The sequence below is a fragment of the Tamandua tetradactyla genome, chromosome 3 (genome assembly GCF_023851605.1).
Source record: "Tamandua tetradactyla isolate mTamTet1 chromosome 3, mTamTet1.pri, whole genome shotgun sequence".
Classification (NCBI taxonomy): domain Eukaryota; kingdom Metazoa; phylum Chordata; class Mammalia; order Pilosa; family Myrmecophagidae; genus Tamandua; species Tamandua tetradactyla.
In genome coordinates, this window is record NC_135329.1 from 110,724,874 (window position 1) to 110,742,457 (window position 17,584).

Below are 17,584 nucleotides of genomic sequence, written 5' to 3' on the forward strand. Positions count from 1 at the left end.
TCCAAGTCATATCAATTTCCAGTTCCATTAGTAATATATGAGAATGCCAGTTTCACCATAATCACTCATGGCAACATTTGTTTTGGTTTTATTTTTATAGACGTTTTTATTTGTAATTGGTAAAACTGTTACTTCATTGATTTAATGTGTATGTGTGTGTTTTAAGTAAGAAAGCAAAAAATTTTTGCTGTTGCCCTTTCTTTCTATCTCCCTCCCCTCCCCTCCCCCTCCCCCTCTCTTTCCCTCTCCCTCTCTCTTTTCAGACAATCTGGTAGATTGTCATTCAATACCTGCCCCAAAGTTCCATCCAGTATGTCTTCCTGTACTTTAGGCAACGGAAATCTAAAAACTACGATTCACAGTCACAGTCACAGTAGCCAGGATTCTGGTTTTGATTTAAGCATCCAAAATCAAATGTCCCAGTTCAAGATTGGAATATGAAAATGAGACAGGGGCCCTCCTTTTGCAGTTTCTGCTGGCAGACATCTAATGAAGAAATTGAATTTTTTTGTAGCAGTCTTTTTTGATTCACTTTTGCAAATATCAAGAGATAAGGGATGGGGTATTTTGATGGACAGTGGGGGACCATCAGGTGTGACATGGTCTGGAGCTAATAGTTGTGGTATAACCTTCCTAATCACTTATCTCAGTTAAGATTGTGTATATTTGAAGTTAAAATTTCCACTTGTGTCTTCCTAATATCCCAGCTTCTGACTGTGACAGATGCTTGAGTTTTCTTGTCAGGTCAGTTTGATGGTGTTTTTTGGAAATATTCTGAAAATCCAATCAAGAAGCTGCCAAACAGACTTTCCAATGATTTGGTACATATGTAATTACATTAAATTCCTTTATGCTTAAAATAGTTAGAGTTGTATTTGTTTATAAATGTACACAGGCTACATCATGGATAATTGAATCATATGCAACCCTGATTTTGTTTTCTCTCTCAAAAGTATACATGTGCTTGTGTGATTTTACTTTTTGTATGACATACCATCATTTGCAAGTTGAAGCCTGACTAGTTTTAACCTTACATGTAAACACACATGAACACATACCACTTCTTCTACTTAGAGGCTCCTGGAACAGTCAAGTTCATTTATCCAGAGATGGGATATCTTTATATTCCTACTCCTTAAGTACAAAATCAGAAATGCAAATTGAAAATGTAAACAGAGTACTAAACTGCATGTATTTTATCACAGTTGAGTCTCTTGGGTTCTTTTATTTAAAACAATGTGTATCATTAATTCTAACCATTTATGGTTGAAACAAATTTAGTCTTCTCATTTAATAGTACAAGCACATGACAGGAGGTGGAATAGATGGTAAGAAAATGACCAGAGAGGGAGCAATGTTACACACAAAAAACCATCAGTATGACAAAGATAGAGACAAAAAGAATGTAAAAAGCAGGCATCATAACTTTAAAAAGTTTGGATCTTGGGGGCCATTTACTATAAAGGCCAACAGTCTTCACATGGGAACTTTTCCTGTTAGGCCCATTCTACAACATCTTAATAAGAAGTCCTCCCCAAAAGACCTCAAGTAATTTTTATGGAAAGTTTTAAACTTTAAATTAAAGTCCTTCCTTATATCCATTAGCTTATTTAAATAATACTATTCCAGCATATTTTAAAAATAAAACAAAAATATGTATAATATTTTAGAAAGCTTTTTGATAAAACTGCTGAAGGGACTGATATTTAATTTCCAGTTACCTGGAAAATTAAAATGTGAAATAAATTTTACTTCCAAAGGTATAGCATTACTTACATGGATTTATGTTTGGACTTAACACCTATTCCTAGGTAGCAGCATTTTAGTTAAAACAAGAGAAAATCTGATCAACCAATAAATTTAGCTCATTGCCCCAAAGACAATATTTAGGAAACTAAGGAGAGGATTTCCTCAGTCATCTTCCCTAAAGTATGTGTCCCTATGATTCATAGGTTTAAAAAGTTTGGATCTTGGGGACCATTTACTGTACTGATTGTGCCAGTTTGAGATATTATGCATTCTAGAAAAGCCACGTTTTAATTCTGATCCAATTTTGTGGGACCAGACCTATTATTTAGGGTGGAAACTGTTGATTAGGTTGTTTCCATGGAGATGTGACACACCCAGTTGTGGGTGTGACCTTTTGATTAAATGGATATGTGACTCCAGCCATTCAAGCTGGGTCTTAATTAATTTACTGGAGTCCTTTAATAGGGGAAACATTTTGGAGACACCTCAGAAGAAGAAATGCAGACATATATGTTTGTAAATGCAAAAGCCCCAGAAGATGCCAGGAGCTGTGAGAAGTGACACAGATGAAGACATTTGGAGATGCTTGGAGTGCCCACAGAGAGAAGATATACCTAGACAGGGACCTTTGGAGATGCAGAGCCCAGCAGATGTCATCATGAGCCTCCCCACAAGATGCTAAGCAAGTCTGAATCCAGAGTTTTGTGCCAGAGAAGCTAAGGCTCACAAATGCTTAGAAAGGAAGCCACTGGAATTAGGAGCTAAAAGCAATGGAACCAGGAACAAGGACCAGTAGATACCAGCCATGCACCTTTCCAAATGAGTCATCAGCCTTTCTTGAGTCAAGGTATCTTTCTCTGGATGCCTTACTTTGGACATTTTTAGGGCTTTAGAACTGTAAACCTGCAACTTAATACATCCCCTTTATAAAAGTCAATCCATTTCTACTATATTGCATTCTGGCAGCATTTAGCAACGTAAAACAGTGATTTTACAGCCTGATTAGCTTTTTCATTCATATTATCACAAAAGAAAACTAATTTGAGAATAATGGTTGGTATGTATTTACAGGAAAAATTCACCTGATGAAGACTCATGCTACTACCGATGCTGATGCTGCTAATTAACAATAAAAACCCTACTCTGAAATGGTGTGCTGCTGGCACAATGTTTGGTGTTAGCAACATACTTTTGCATGACCTGCCATCACTTCCCAAGTTGAAGCCAGTCCTGCAGCGACAGGTCCGTGTTTTGTAACTGCTGCTGAGCAGACAGATGTGTGAACATCCCCCTGGCATTCCATATGGATCCACTTCACATGCATGGCTTCTGACTACAACAAATGAAAAACAGCATGCTTGAATTTCTCCGAAGACAAGATCATTATGTACATCAGTATAGTGAAACTTTTACAGTGCAAGAAGAAATCCTAGCAAAATTTGATATACCCTACTATTCAGTACCATAGTCAAGTGGACCAGAATTGAAACCCTCCAGAAAAAGAGTCAGGATTTGCCAAAACCCTCTCAGGCTACATTAAAAAAAAACATTTTGAGAAATAAAATGCTTTTATTATATTTAAATCGTTCATATATGAAGGACATAAAAGTAACTAGCAATTTTGGCAACTGTTTCTTGTTCTTTTTAATTCAAATTTCTTACAAACATAGATAATTTAGATAGCATAAAATATTGCAGTTTAAGTAGTTAAGCAGAAAAATAATTTCCACTGAAAATCTGCTGGGACATAAACTGAAAGAAAAGTGATGTAGTGATTATCTTTACTCTTTCAAGAAGTGCTGAGGCAAACTACTTTCTAAACTTAAGTCCATTGCCATTTAAAAAAGCCCTACCACTAATATGAATTGTGTGTGTATGTCTGACTCTCACTGTCAAAAGTAGGTGGCTGAGTTTATATGTGGAGATGGAGCGGTCAAAAAAATATTTGATGAGTGTAAATCTTAAGGTAGAAAAGAAAAAATACACACAAAGAGGCTAAGGAAAATAAATGCTGTGTCACAGAGAAGAGGATGCAGTAGAAAACATGCCAGAAAGATTTGATGTGTTGTTGTAACTACATTTATTTTAGATTGCCACTTACTGTATACTATGACGAACACCATGGTGAGTCTCCTTTTGGATTTTTTTTTAATGTTATTTTATTATGTATGTATGTGTGTTTGTGATTTGGTGGTTGGAGGACAGAGGAATTGGAGGCATGGGGTAGGCTGAAATAATACAACTGAGAGAGCAGAGGCAATTCTGAACAATTCTCGGTATGAGAAGAGAACTGTTAAATCTGTAGGTAGGCCATCGAGGCCTTCCTTTAACAAGAACATACGAAATAGTCAGGAGACAAGCTCCAGATCCATGTTAGGCAGAAGGAGGGCTGAAGATGTAGGTTTTTATTTCTGGAGGGGTTTTCAGAATTAGCCAGCCCTAAAATTACAGTGAATAGTTTTTCTACCCATACCTTTGAGTTAATATTTAATAAAATTAAATACGTGAATCTATAGAATGGATTTAAGTTGTGAAATGTCTCTTTTAATAATAAAAGTGTTATACTTTTTAAAAAGTTGCCTTATTCTTTTTATAGTTTACATTCTCTAAGTGAAAAGGTGAATGAAATGACTATTTCTTTTCCTGCCAAGAGTGTTGCTTTTATTTTCCAGCCTCCTCCTACTTGCATGCTAGATTGCATCTCTGCACACCTACCCCGCAACACTCCACTTTCTCATTTTCATCATCATTTTTCCTCTTTCCATTGGAACATTCCCATCAGCATAAAAATGTGCCATTATTTCCTCATCAAGGAAAAAAAAATCTTTTTTATCCCAAGCTCTCACAGAAATCTTTCAACCAGCTCCCCAATTCTCTGCTCCATCTTGCAACACTTCCCCAAATTATTTATGCTTATTTTCTACAATTCCTTTCCTTCCTGTATCTCTCAAACCCATTTTACCCAGATTTTCACTTCATCCCTTCATTGGAACTCCTCTGATCAGACCCAATGAGTGCCATGATGCTAAACCAATGGTCAATTAGATCCTCCGCCTCTTTTTCCAGTTCCTTCTATTCTCCTTGAATTATTATTATTAGCGTACTCCAATGTCCATTATCTGGAGTTCCTCTCTCCTCCATCCATAGTTACTTCCTTGATAACCACATTAATTTCCATGGCTTTAAGTGTCACATATATGCCAATGACTTCCAAATTAATATGTCAGCCTGGACCTCCCCCCTGAAGTCCAGACTTGTATATTAAAATACCTATGTGCTATCTCCCCTTGGATTTATAGTAGACATTTGAAATAATCTGTGAAAATTGAACTTCTTATCTTTCCACACAGTTCTGCTCTTACTTCGTTCCCCCATCTCTAAAATAACTCCTTAATCCGTTTGCTTATTATTATCATTCTTGAATCCTCCTTTGTTTATACCCCACATTCAATCCATCAGGAAATGCTCTTGGGTCTACCATCAAATATACCCAGAATCTAACAATTTATCATTACCTTCATTGCTACAGCCCTGGTCCCATCCACCATCTCTTCTAATATTCCACCCTCGTCTCTCTGTAGCCTACCATGTCATCATAGTAGCCATGTGATCTTTTAAAAAGGCGAGTCTGATCATGAGACTCCTCTGTTCAAAACTTTCTAAGAATTCACCATCTCACTAGGAGTATAAACCACAGCTTTTATATTAGTCTACAAGACCCTGCATGTTGTAGTCCTCCTCCACTTGTACAACCTCATTTCCTATTTCTTTTCCCCCTTGCTTCACTTTGCTCCAGCCACACAGGTCTCCTGTTTCTTGAATACACTAGGCATTTCTCCTTCTCAGGGCCTCTGTGCTTGCTCATTGTTCTGCCTGCAAAGCTCTCTGCCCAAATATCCGCTTGAATTCAAATCTTATAAAGCAGGAATTTTTAATGTTTCATTCCTTTTTGTATTCTGAGTATACATAGAACAGTTCCTAGCACACACAGTTGATGGTAATGAATATTGGATGAATGAATAAATTCTCATATTAAATTCTAATAAGGTTATCTACAGAATTCCAAATTTGAATTTGCTGTAACCATGTAAATGACAATACATTGCCTCAATTGGGTCTATAGGAATGCTTATATCATTCCAGATTCATTGAAATTAAAAATTTTGTGTGGTGGTAATTGTATGTTAATTTTTCTAAGTATGATCGAGCCTAAATTTTATTGCTGAACAAGCACTGCTAAGTTATTATGAGAAATAACTGTTTTGTGTTTCTAAGAAACACTTAGAAACATTGCATCTTCATCACTGAAAAATGATTTTTTAATGGAAATATGTTAAAGAACAATTGGGAAGCTAAATTAGGAAAATCCAACGACTGCAATAAACCCTAGGAAGATATTGTAAGGCAGTCACCTGACTTTCAGTATGTCTGCCAATATGATAACCAAAAAATCCCTTTAACACCTCGACTTCCTGTCTACATACATCACAGTGAAAAACTCAGTTCTGAATCTAAATCTAGCCATCATTTCAATTGTATGGTTATAGAAATGATTCACTAGGAACTATACAATTTGTCATTTAGATTTGTGAAAGGAGTGCTATTCCTTTTCATCAAGCAGACCTACACTTTTGCTTTCAAAATGAAGAATTAATGACTCACCCACTGTAAGGCCATACAAAAGCACAGACACTATATCCCCATCCAATCTGCCATTATACAGCCATGAAGAAGGCTTGGGTTTACCTGTTGGCTGAGCTCTTTTTTGATAGATTCGTATTCCACGAGCATTTTCCATTTTGATTAAAGAATGAATATCTGTGCCATTAAATCGGTTGATCCTTATGATATTGAAGTTGTCAGAACTGGTTGCATATAAATAGTTTTCAAAGACAGTTATACCATAAAGATGTCTGACCTAGAAAGAGGGGCAAAAATAACTGATTTTTAATTATGTTGCTTTTCTTGAGGGAAAAACTCATTGCTCCTTTCTAATGTGGAAAATGACCATAGCAAGAGTCGGAAACATGTTATCATTTCTTTTCTATGGAAGAATTCAGTACTTTGTTAATTTTTAAATTTTCTCTGGAGAAAAGAATATAATAATACAGTCGTAGATAATGAAGTTCCAAATGTATGAGGAAGAATTATATTCATGGTTCACTAGGAAAACAGGTTCAGTAGTAACTTTTAAAGGCTAGTGAGAACCAGATTTTCAAACATATTCAATAATATACTTTGACAGTTTTATAAATAATTTTAGATATCTTTATGGGCTACTTGTTCATATAGTCAAGGATATTTAGAAGCTCTGCCTACAAAAGGACTAATGAGAAAACCTTTGAAAATTTGTTTTATGAGTTCAAAAATCCCATTTTTTACCACAAATTACATTAAGACTAATACATGACAGCATGGAAAATGATATATAATGAAACCATATATTTGCAATAATCAAAAAGAAAATGACAGCATTTTACTCAGGAATTGCTTTCTTTCTAAGACTTGTTCATAATAGGAAATGGAATGATTTGCTTTGAGAATGATAATGCTTAATTGCTATCCATGAAAATTAAATTAACAATCCCGCTCTCTTCCTTGGTAGAGTTGTTGAGGTTTGTGAGGAGTGGACAACTGAGAGTCATGGACAGCATCCGTAGAGCAGATGGAGATGAGTGGATCGATTTTCCAACACAAAGACCCACGCTAGGCACACCGTCCTTGGGCATTCCTTGCATTCTTTATGTTGTATTTCATTTAAAAGAGTTCTGATCTAGGGTGTAAAGAGTTTCAGTTGATTTGCTACAAAGATTTTGATGAAAAAAGATTTTCATCATTATACTATATACATATATATAATATAATATATAAATACATAAAATATATATATATTTAGAGTTTGAGAAAGTATGTCTGGTTTGTAAAATTTTTATAGAACAAAATTTTAACCTTTACCATCTTAATCAGGAAAGCCTGACAATTTTGTAATTCAATCAGAAGCAGTTGATTTATCTTTCTAGCATACGATCATTACTTTTCCTGGTCCTCTTATGTTATGAAACATAACTAAAAGAAGACTGGCTTTTGCATTGCTTTGGAGTCATATTTCATTTCTTCATACCTAGGTTGGAAATGAAAGATAAGAATTTGTAGGGAGAGATATTCTATGCTGAAACACATATAATCATTTTCTACCTAAAAGTTACCTCCAATAAGGTGTGTATGTGCACCCTTCTGTGTGTGTGCGCGTGTGTGTGTGTATGAATATGTGGGGCAGGGACACTGATGTGTATATCTCATAACATCATTTCCAGTAGTTTCTGTCATATGTATTCAATATGCCTGGATTCTGACTTTGTCTCTGGGTGATACTTTGTTTTGCATAAAATTACCAGCAAGCTGGACTCTTTCCTTGCCATTAATCTCATACATGTTTTGCTCAAAGTTTGGGAATAACCACCTGGGAATCTGCAGCTGTGAGATACCCACTTGCTCTCTGCATAACTGGTATCCACATCCTGTGAGAGAAAGAGCAGCTATATAGAAGGCAATTTGTCAGGGTAGAAAACATGGTCACAGAATGACGTTCAAATTTAGCTCACCACCTCCTTGCCTTCCTTCAAAAGGGTCTGTCTCCCATTAAATTTGTACATTGCTGTTTGCTTTTTAACTATACCCAGCAAAGATGGTAGCAGTTTGAAATGGTGGATAGATCACTCTGTATAGCCCAAAAATACAAAAACATTTATTCATGTTGGATTACTTACAGACTAAACAGGTGCATGGAGGAAACAACAAAAGCAAAACACAGGCAACAGAAATGAAAAAACAAACAAACTGAAAACCGATAACTAAAAATATTAGACATTAAAGCAACCATGTTTCAATTCCTTATTGTTGTTTCAACTTTTAGTATTGTTTTCATTTTTAATTACCTATAAGTCAAAGAACAGCCCATCATAATCATTTTAGGAATTAGGTCTTCTAAAGGACAAAACCTAGACCTTTCAAAGAAATCAAGTCTTTGAAGTCAATCAAAGGCAAGAGAGCAATAATTGCCCCCACCTTTAACTTTGGCAACTTTATTCTTTAATCACCTGAACTAATGCCTTTATTTACCTGTCAAAGAAAGAAAAAAATATATTTTAAAAAGCTGATTAGAAAGGATAAGCGACTTTAGGGGCTAATTACAAAATTTACCTGCCTCGCATTGCAAGAGAAAGCAAAGAGGTTCACATATTTCAGACCTGTAGGATGATACTCTCACATGGAATTAATGCAATCAGTGAGATTGAGTTGTAATCAAATTTGACACACTACACTAGTGGATAAAGTTTATTTCTACTTGGAGATCTCCTTTAGGTGTTTATGAGAGTTATTTGCAAAAACTTGTAATTCAGCAAGGGAAAGCTATCAATTGGGGAGAATTTTGACCTTGGTGACTTTCACAGAATTTTCATTTTCAAAGGTACTTGAATACATCAGAAGGCAGAATTTAATCTAGTCTATTAAAATAACAGTACTTTTGTGAGCATGCATTTGCTTTGGTTAATACAATATCTCCAGTGCCTCTTAGGACATATGATAGTTCAGTTAGTTCCTTATGAATGAACCTCCTAGACTAGTTTTTAGTAAGCAGAAGTGAACATTTGTCCTATTCTAATACTTTTCTTTCTTAATAGTACAGCTTTTTCTATTTTTGTTTATTTTGGCTTACTTTTTTGTTTGTTTTGTTTTTAGTAGAAGCAAGAAGGTGTTCTTTTGAGCAAGGTGAGTGGCTGTGTAAAAAACATAGCTTTTTATTAAATTGTGAGGGGTACGACAGACTAAAGAATGACTTAATAAAGTTTAACTTGGAGAGTAAGATGGAGCGTTTATTGGAGGCTTACATGGGGTTTTCGTCCTGACTGGCAGGAGGAGAGATAGCAATTCTTTGTCATGATGGGTTTGCACTGATCAGGGGTGTGAGGTAGGGTCTTATTAAAGTGGGCACAGAGCCAAGAGAATGCATGCCATGCCGCTAACAAAGTTAACTGGTTCTTAGTGTTGTCTCTTTGGGCATAACACCCTACGGAGTTAACATTGGGAAAGGATAGTAAAGGCACAGAACTGGGAGAGCACGTACAGGATGGTGCACCAATTGCTGAGACAGTTGGAAGATTTGGGAGAAATTGAAAAATGCAGAACCATTATTATGTTACAGGAATGAAAAGCATATTGAACATCTTGGAATGCATTGTGAAGAGAAATTTCTCCCCTGTAGCAAACGTATCACAATTTACTTCACCCATTTCAATCTGACGTCATAAGAAAATTTCAACCTTGCAAATTTTGGTCCTTTTTCCATCGTATGACACTATTCACTTATTATATGAGCTGCATTTTCTGACCAATATTGTACTTACTCGTCTGCCCTGGATGATCGTATGTCTGTTTTTTCCTTGATAGTCCACTACTTCCACATAGTCCAAGTAAAGATCTACCCAGTAAACCAATTTGTTGATGAGATCCAGTGCCAGTGCAGCTGGCTGCTCTGTCTTGGAATCAATGATCCGTGTTCTGTTCATTCCATCCATGTCACATCGCTCCACCGTGGCCACGTTCCCGTAGTCAGTAAAGAAGAGCTTTCTGTTGAAAGAGAACAAAATGTTAAAGTGGAGGGGGTGGGGGGAAGCATATTCAACGGAACCATCTGTATAAAATAGAACCTTTCCCTCTATTTATTTCAGTGGTTACATCTGTTAGCTTCCCATACCATTTCCATATAATACCACTCATAAGCAAAGAAATCTGCTAATAAGTATCGCAGGGCATGAGGGAGCAGGTTAACTAACAACTGTAAAATAGTCCCTAAAATGAATGATTATGGTGGGTTTATTTTTGTATTAGGAGGAATGTTTCATTAAGCCTCATAGAGCCGATGCACACACACCACAAGGGACCGCGTGCAGCACGCGAGGCGGGAGCTTCAGAAGTAAGCCCCGACACCCGGTCAGGGCGCAAGCCATCGGTCTTTATCTTTAACCTGCTTTTCAAATTGCCTGGTAATGTGTGTCTCCTATAAACGCTGTTATGTGGAGCCCAATGATGCTACGAGTGGTGGAGAATACCAGACCTGGAATGGAACTAAGCAGATGGAAAAGCAAATGTGTACTGTTTGTAGCAATGAAAATAAAATCATAAATAACCTCCCATGAACTAATTCCAAATATTTCCAAATCCCAAAATTTCACAAAAATGCACTTTCCTTCATTTCTTCTCAATATAATTTGAGAAAAAGGTTGAGGAAAGAATGTTGAGCACAAATCCTTCCATGCAACCGTAATGGTGCCTTTCAAAGCATGATGTGCCTCTCCAATACTTCAGTGTCTAATATTTGATTAGCGTCCACTATGTTTAGTAAACACCAATCAATTTCAATTAACCTGACAATATTTTAACAAGATTACTTACTCATGCGATTAAATTACATTTGTAGCTAGAAGACCATCTTGCCTTGACTTAAATATAATCTTAAGAATTATCTGATTCACAGTGACTGAGCAATATTCAGATTGCCAGGAGTATAGAATATTTGATTTTATAAACTTCGGAATTAGTTTTTAAGTTACTTTTCTCAACATTCTTGCCTTGTCTAACAGTATGGGGTATCTTTCAAGCTAAAAGTATTTGTTCAAACTTTTAATTTACCTCTTTCTGCTGTGGGAGTTTTTAAGTGATCTTTAAACATTAATGCACACTGTTATGTGATAGTGAGAGCCAGATTTTATTAAGAGTGTTTATTTCCCAAAATTTTATTGCAAGACTCATTTGTCTCCAAAGAGTGATTTTTCAAGTAACATTCCATTCAGACAAAGAGATTTCTGTTGTTGAGAAGAATAAATGAAAGAACACATGGTGCTGTTTTATTTTCATGCTAAAGACACAAACTTTCTCCACTCCATCGGAACCCTGCCCTATTTTCCTTTCCTATCCTGCTGCTCCTCTTTCTTCACTTGTTAATCATTTCATTCATTGCTATCCCAAGTTAAGGACTAGTAGAACAATACCCACTACTCTCATTATAGGATGCTCTCTTTTCCTCACCCCCCCCCCCCCAAGGCATTATGCCTCTCCTTTTTAAAAAGGACTTTAGTTCTCTTTTTATGTTTCTTTGTCCCATTTCACAGAGGCTGAGAGGACTTGGTCCAGTGGTAACCCGGCTTTGGGCATGGAGAGTTGGAGGCTGTGGCACCCTTTATAGCAATTGTAATTCTCTACCTGGTATTTAAGAGGAAAGCTGTGTGGATATAGAGATGTCTCTGATGTCATTTTGAGATGACTTAAGTGGATAGGATCACAAAATAAAGAAGAGAAGAGGGCCAAGACAAGAACTTCTGTAGGTGTGTTGTTGGAGAAATACCAAAGATCAGATGTTACTGTCAAAGAAATAACATAGGCTGTCATGGAAGTCAAAGAGACAAAAGTTGCAGGGTAAATGTTTAAGGTAACTGGCTGGATCAATCACTCGAGAAAGAAAGAAAGAAGATAACAGATGAACATGCCATTATAGACATTTGTATTTATTGAAATTTTAAACTTTTGGTAATGCAGCTTGAGAAATATGGTTAGGAAGGAAGAGTGAACCAGGAGATGACAAAGGAGGTCCTGAAATGTAAAACAGTTTTCTTTGAAGACAGTTCTCATTAATTTTGATAGACTATTGCAGGGATGATGCAAGTAATTTTAATATCTATTCTAGGTCATACTAAACTGGTTAAGTTAACTTTTCTATCTGAATACATATCTGCCAAAGTGTGAAAAAATATATATAATTCATCAAAATTCTGCTGTTTTAATGGAAACAGAAAAACAGAACAGAAAAACATTGAGTGTGTGAGATGATACTGAGGTAAGAGAAAGAGTAAAGAATGATGTGTCATTGTAACTGAGAAGTTAGGATTTAAGAAATGATTATGATTATTTAATCATTATATAGATATTTCATTTACTTCCTAGTGTATTAGAATAGTCAGAAGGAAATATCTGAAATCTCTGAACTATAATCCAGTTGCCATGATCTCTGATAATGACTGTACAACTATATAGCTTTTATCTTGTGCCATGTGATTGTAAAAAACTGACTGACCCTCACATGTACCCTTTTATGTAGTTTTTTTAGCTTTAGAGTTTTGTGATCACTAAAGACAGCCCCTAATGTTTATTAATGAAGGGCTTTGGGTCAGCCCAGAATTAACCTGCCCCAAGTCCAAAGCTATCTTCATAGATGGAGCTGGATGTAACTAAAATGGGTCTGTCTGATAGACACAGCAGCTGAAACTTTAACCTATAAGTGACCTATACTTCATTATAATACAAATAATATAAAGTCATCCCTATCCTCATATTAAGCACACCATTTTCTCATATATGTGCTGTGACTAAGCATGTAATCAATCTGTGCGTACTCAGAAATTAGATCATCTCTAACCTCATCATCTCAAAACATTATGCTTGTTATCCTAAAACCTGCCTATCTTTTAATACTATAAAACAGCCAGAATTACAGCAGTTTGGGAAGACAGATTTTTGGGCAAAAGGCAATCTGAACCTCTGTGTTGCGCCTAGCAATGAACTCTTTCTGTCTTTGAACCCTGGTGTCTCAGGAATTGGTCATTTGAGCACCTTGGACAGAGAACCCACCGCTTCTGATTGGTATCATCGTACCCTTCGTACATGGCAGAGTCACTTGTGCCCAGTTCAATACAATGAATGGAAACTCCCAAGACCAAAATCTTGACTGTGAGGAGTTCAGTTCACTTTAAACTGAGCTGCAAGATATGGAAGACTTCTCCAGGGTAATAATACTATAATAAACCTACAAACATTAAGTACGGATAATCACATGATTAGAGAGTTGCTTCTTTTTGTTTGTATGGTTTTGGTACTGTTTAATTTAGTTAAGAATTTCCTCACTACTGTTACAGAGAGAAAAAAAACTACATTCATAGGGCATTCTTTAAACACAGCTAAAGCTTTTCATTATCCCAAGTCTAACTAAATTTCATTCATAATTATAAGAATAGCTGGGTTAAAAATAATCATTCTTTTCTTTCCAACACAATATTACATCCATATCTTAGAAAAATTAGTGTTCTGTGATTTTTTTATCTCATTGATCTCCATAATTACCTGTCAGATAGAAGGGAGTATACTTCTATTTCACAGAGGAAACAGGCTTGAAGTCCACATGACTAACCAATGTCAGAACCATAACATAATTGTCACATGCATTTTTTTAACTTTTTATTTTGAAAGAATCTCTAACTTTTAAAACAATGTGTACGAATAGTCCAAGGAACTCCTATACTCTTCTTCACCTGGGGTCAGTTCATCTCACTTGCCTTTCCATGAACTCTCTGAACCATCTGACATCTCTGAACTCTCTGAAACATCTCTGAACCCTAAAAGTTGACCCTTTATCCCAAATACTTCAAAATGTATCTCCTAAGAACAAGGACATTTCTACATAACTACAATACACTACCAAATCAATACTTTTAACATTAATACAATATATATTGTTCAAATTTTGCCTGTTGACTAATAACGTTTTTTATAGGAAAAAGAAATCAGATCTGGAATCCAACCCAGGATTGCACATTTGCATTTCATTGCCTTGTCTCTTTAAATGCCTCGAATCTGAAAACAGCTCTTCAGACTTTTGTTGCCATTCATGGTGTTGACATTTCTAAAGAGTATGTACACGAGTTGTTTTGAAGAATATGCCTCATTTTGGGTTTTTCTCATTTGTTTTCTAATTAGATTTATGTTCTGCAGTTTGAAATGAGTTGAAATGGTTTTTACACTTTATTGTTACAGCTCCAAGGGCTTAGTAACCATAAGGAAGTCCCCAAAATTCTATAAAATGGGAGTACAGATTGTGATTGGGTAGCCCACTGCTTCCTTTCTATTGTTTTCCCTCTTAACTTCCAGTGCCCTCAGTTGCCCTTTAAGCATCGCCAACCACAAGAAGCCAAGTATCATTCTGTTGCCCCCAAGCTTGGTCAGGGCTCCAGTATAGCACTCTGGGACTGCTGGGCTCAGGGTGGATGGTGACATACGAACCCCAAAAGATAAACTCCTGTTTACTAGAGACACTGAGTTAAAAGAATCATGAGTTGGGTGAATAATTGAACATTTGAAAGAGAAGCTCCTTTTCTTTATGAACCATTCCCAATTTGGTCCTAGGTCCTATTGCCATAGGAATGAAATATTGACATGTATTCACCCTCTCCTTTCCTGTCCCATCCTTTTTTTTTTTTTTTTAATTCTTTAGCATAAAAGACTTTGAGATCGCTATTCTCTTATTCTTCACTTGTTTCTTAAAGATGAGTCTATTCAGGTCTTTCTAACACAAAAGCAAAAGTGAAAAGCAAAACAAAACAAAACAAACAATACTCCAACCACTATCTCCATTCCTAAGATATGTTTAACTACTTGTTCATTAAGGGAAGGAATGTCTCTTTCAAAAGTTCAATTATTCACCCAACTCATTATTCTCATAATTCAGCAGATCCAAGTACCTAGGACTTCACCCTTTTGGCTTTGTATGTCATCAGATATGGGAAACTGATTTTATCTGACATCTTTGTTGATCATATGAGGGGCCCTGTTTTACTATAGATATATAAGTTTTATATAGTTGAGATTAGTAAAAAAAAAACTTTAAGTATTGTTGTTAAACTTGCCTGACGTAAATCAAACACTGCAAAGAGAGCACTCATGGACAGTGATAGAGCACTGTGCTTATAGAGCTGTGGCTCAAATTATCCCTACACTTTAAAGCAAAACAATTGTCACATACCCTAACATCCATGCTTATGGCATGTTTATTTTTTTTCTTTACCTGATAGAAATTACTCTTATTTTTGCCCATGATATCCATGTTTAATTGATGCTTCTGCACTTAAATTGAAAATGACAGAAGGACATTTTAACACATCAGAGTCTGTGTCCTAATTTTCTGTCACCATCTTTACTCCTCCAATTTGTCTATAGCTAATAACATAATAATAGAATTTATAATTTTTCAAAAACATCTCAAAATAAAATGGTCTATCATTCATTTTAGGATTCTTTCAAAAGATTACAAAACAAAATTTGTTTGGGGAATGGCTGAGAGAGATGTGAGAGAGAAAACTAGGGAGCCAGATATCACCAGAATTCAAAGATCAGCATTCTGAGTAGGAACTAGCAAACCCTCCACATTTATTAACCACATACTAGTATAGATAATGGCATTTCCTTACATTTCAGGAAAATGATACATATTTTCTTGAATTATATTAATTATATTAATATAAGGATTATATTAAGCACTTCATTTTATATTCTTGTTTCTATAATTTGTTGTTCCCCAAATAGCATCAATAAACTTTAGTTTTTCCTTCTATTATATATACAAAAATTAAACAAGAAAGCAATTTTCAGCATTACATACAGTAATTAAGGTATACGCAGAATTAAAGTAAAAATATTAAATATTTAACACTGCAATTCTGAAATGCAATTGCAAATCTGAAAAAGTAATGCGTCCTTGGAGTAAGAGGTTTAAATTCAAATTCTATTAGCTCTTGCTACTTAAAGGATGTGAATGAAAAACAATTACAATATTTTCTCTGTCTAGCCTAGACTATTCAAGACAGTTATTTATTGATTTTTACTTGTTTGCGGCTTTTCTTTTGTTGTTTGAAAAATCTCTCTTATACTTGCTTTTCAGTACATACATAAGCACACACAAATTAAACTTGACTTACAGGCTCCTACTTTCTGCTGGCTGCACTGTATTCTGGAAATCATTTCCACTAATGATTCCTCCAAAACTGTACATGTTTTAGATGCATTGGTCAATGTATCTGCCCCCTTCAATGTATTTATTTACCTAAACCTACCCTACCCAGAAAACTCTAAATATAAAGTAATCATTATGCAATATTTATATGTCATCTTCATATAACCCCATCTTGGCACTGAGTCACTTTCAAAGAAACATCATTTTGGCATAAATAAAAGCGCATCTGATTTTTTTTTTTTGCAGTCCCTGTGAAAATGCCAAGGTAGAAGCATATTAATAATGAACAACATTTTGTTTTTTGAAAATAAAACACCTCTTCCTTCACCTCTTTTAAACTCAATATATTACTCAAGCCACAGATTCCCAGATGCCATTCACTAATCCAATTTGGCCAAACTTTCTGGAAACCCAAATGCAGCTTTTCTTTCTCTACTTCATATCAGTACTGCCTCCGGCTCACCTTTTTATTGTGTAGACCAAATTAGCCTCTTAGGTTTTTTTTTTTCTTTCAATTCACCTTTAATTCTATATATTGTAAGTGCCAGTAATCAACTCAGCAGGTGATAAAGATGCTTTTTAAAATTGGTACCACGTTTCTATTCAGGGTAATGGGAAAAAAAAATTCAGGAGAGAATGGTGATAATGGTAACACAGGATTGTGAATGTAATTAACTCCACTAAATTATATATTTGACTGTAGTTAAAAGATCAAATTTTAGGTTATATACATTGTTAGAATAAATGTTTCTAAAAATCCATAGTACTATACAACACAAACAGTGAATCCTAATGTAAACTATGGACTACATCTAAGAGGATAATTATAATATTGTTTCATCAATTGTAACAAAGTTACTACACTAATGCAAAATGTTAATGGTGAGCCCTGCGTACATTGGCGGTGGGGAGTTGTACCTGAGAATTCTGTATTTTCTGCTCTGTAATATATATTTTTAAGTGGTGTGGTACAGAAGAAGAGAAATAAAGATGTAAATTTTA

At 35.4% G+C, this 17,584-nt stretch overlaps 1 protein-coding gene across 1 annotated transcript in view; it reads right to left on the bottom strand.

Annotated features, from left to right (window-relative positions):
• Window positions 1–17,584, bottom strand: part of LRP1B (LDL receptor related protein 1B) — a 1,945,542-nt gene that overhangs the window by 823,823 nt on the left and 1,104,135 nt on the right. The window contains exons 8-10 of the mRNA XM_077153691.1: window positions 10,155–10,377; window positions 6,496–6,667; window positions 2,939–3,082 (exon numbers count right to left, since the gene is read on the bottom strand). Coding sequence (XP_077009806.1) covers window positions 2,939–3,082; window positions 6,496–6,667; window positions 10,155–10,377 — 539 coding nt within the window. The remainder of the gene's footprint in view (window positions 1–2,938; window positions 3,083–6,495; window positions 6,668–10,154; window positions 10,378–17,584) is intronic.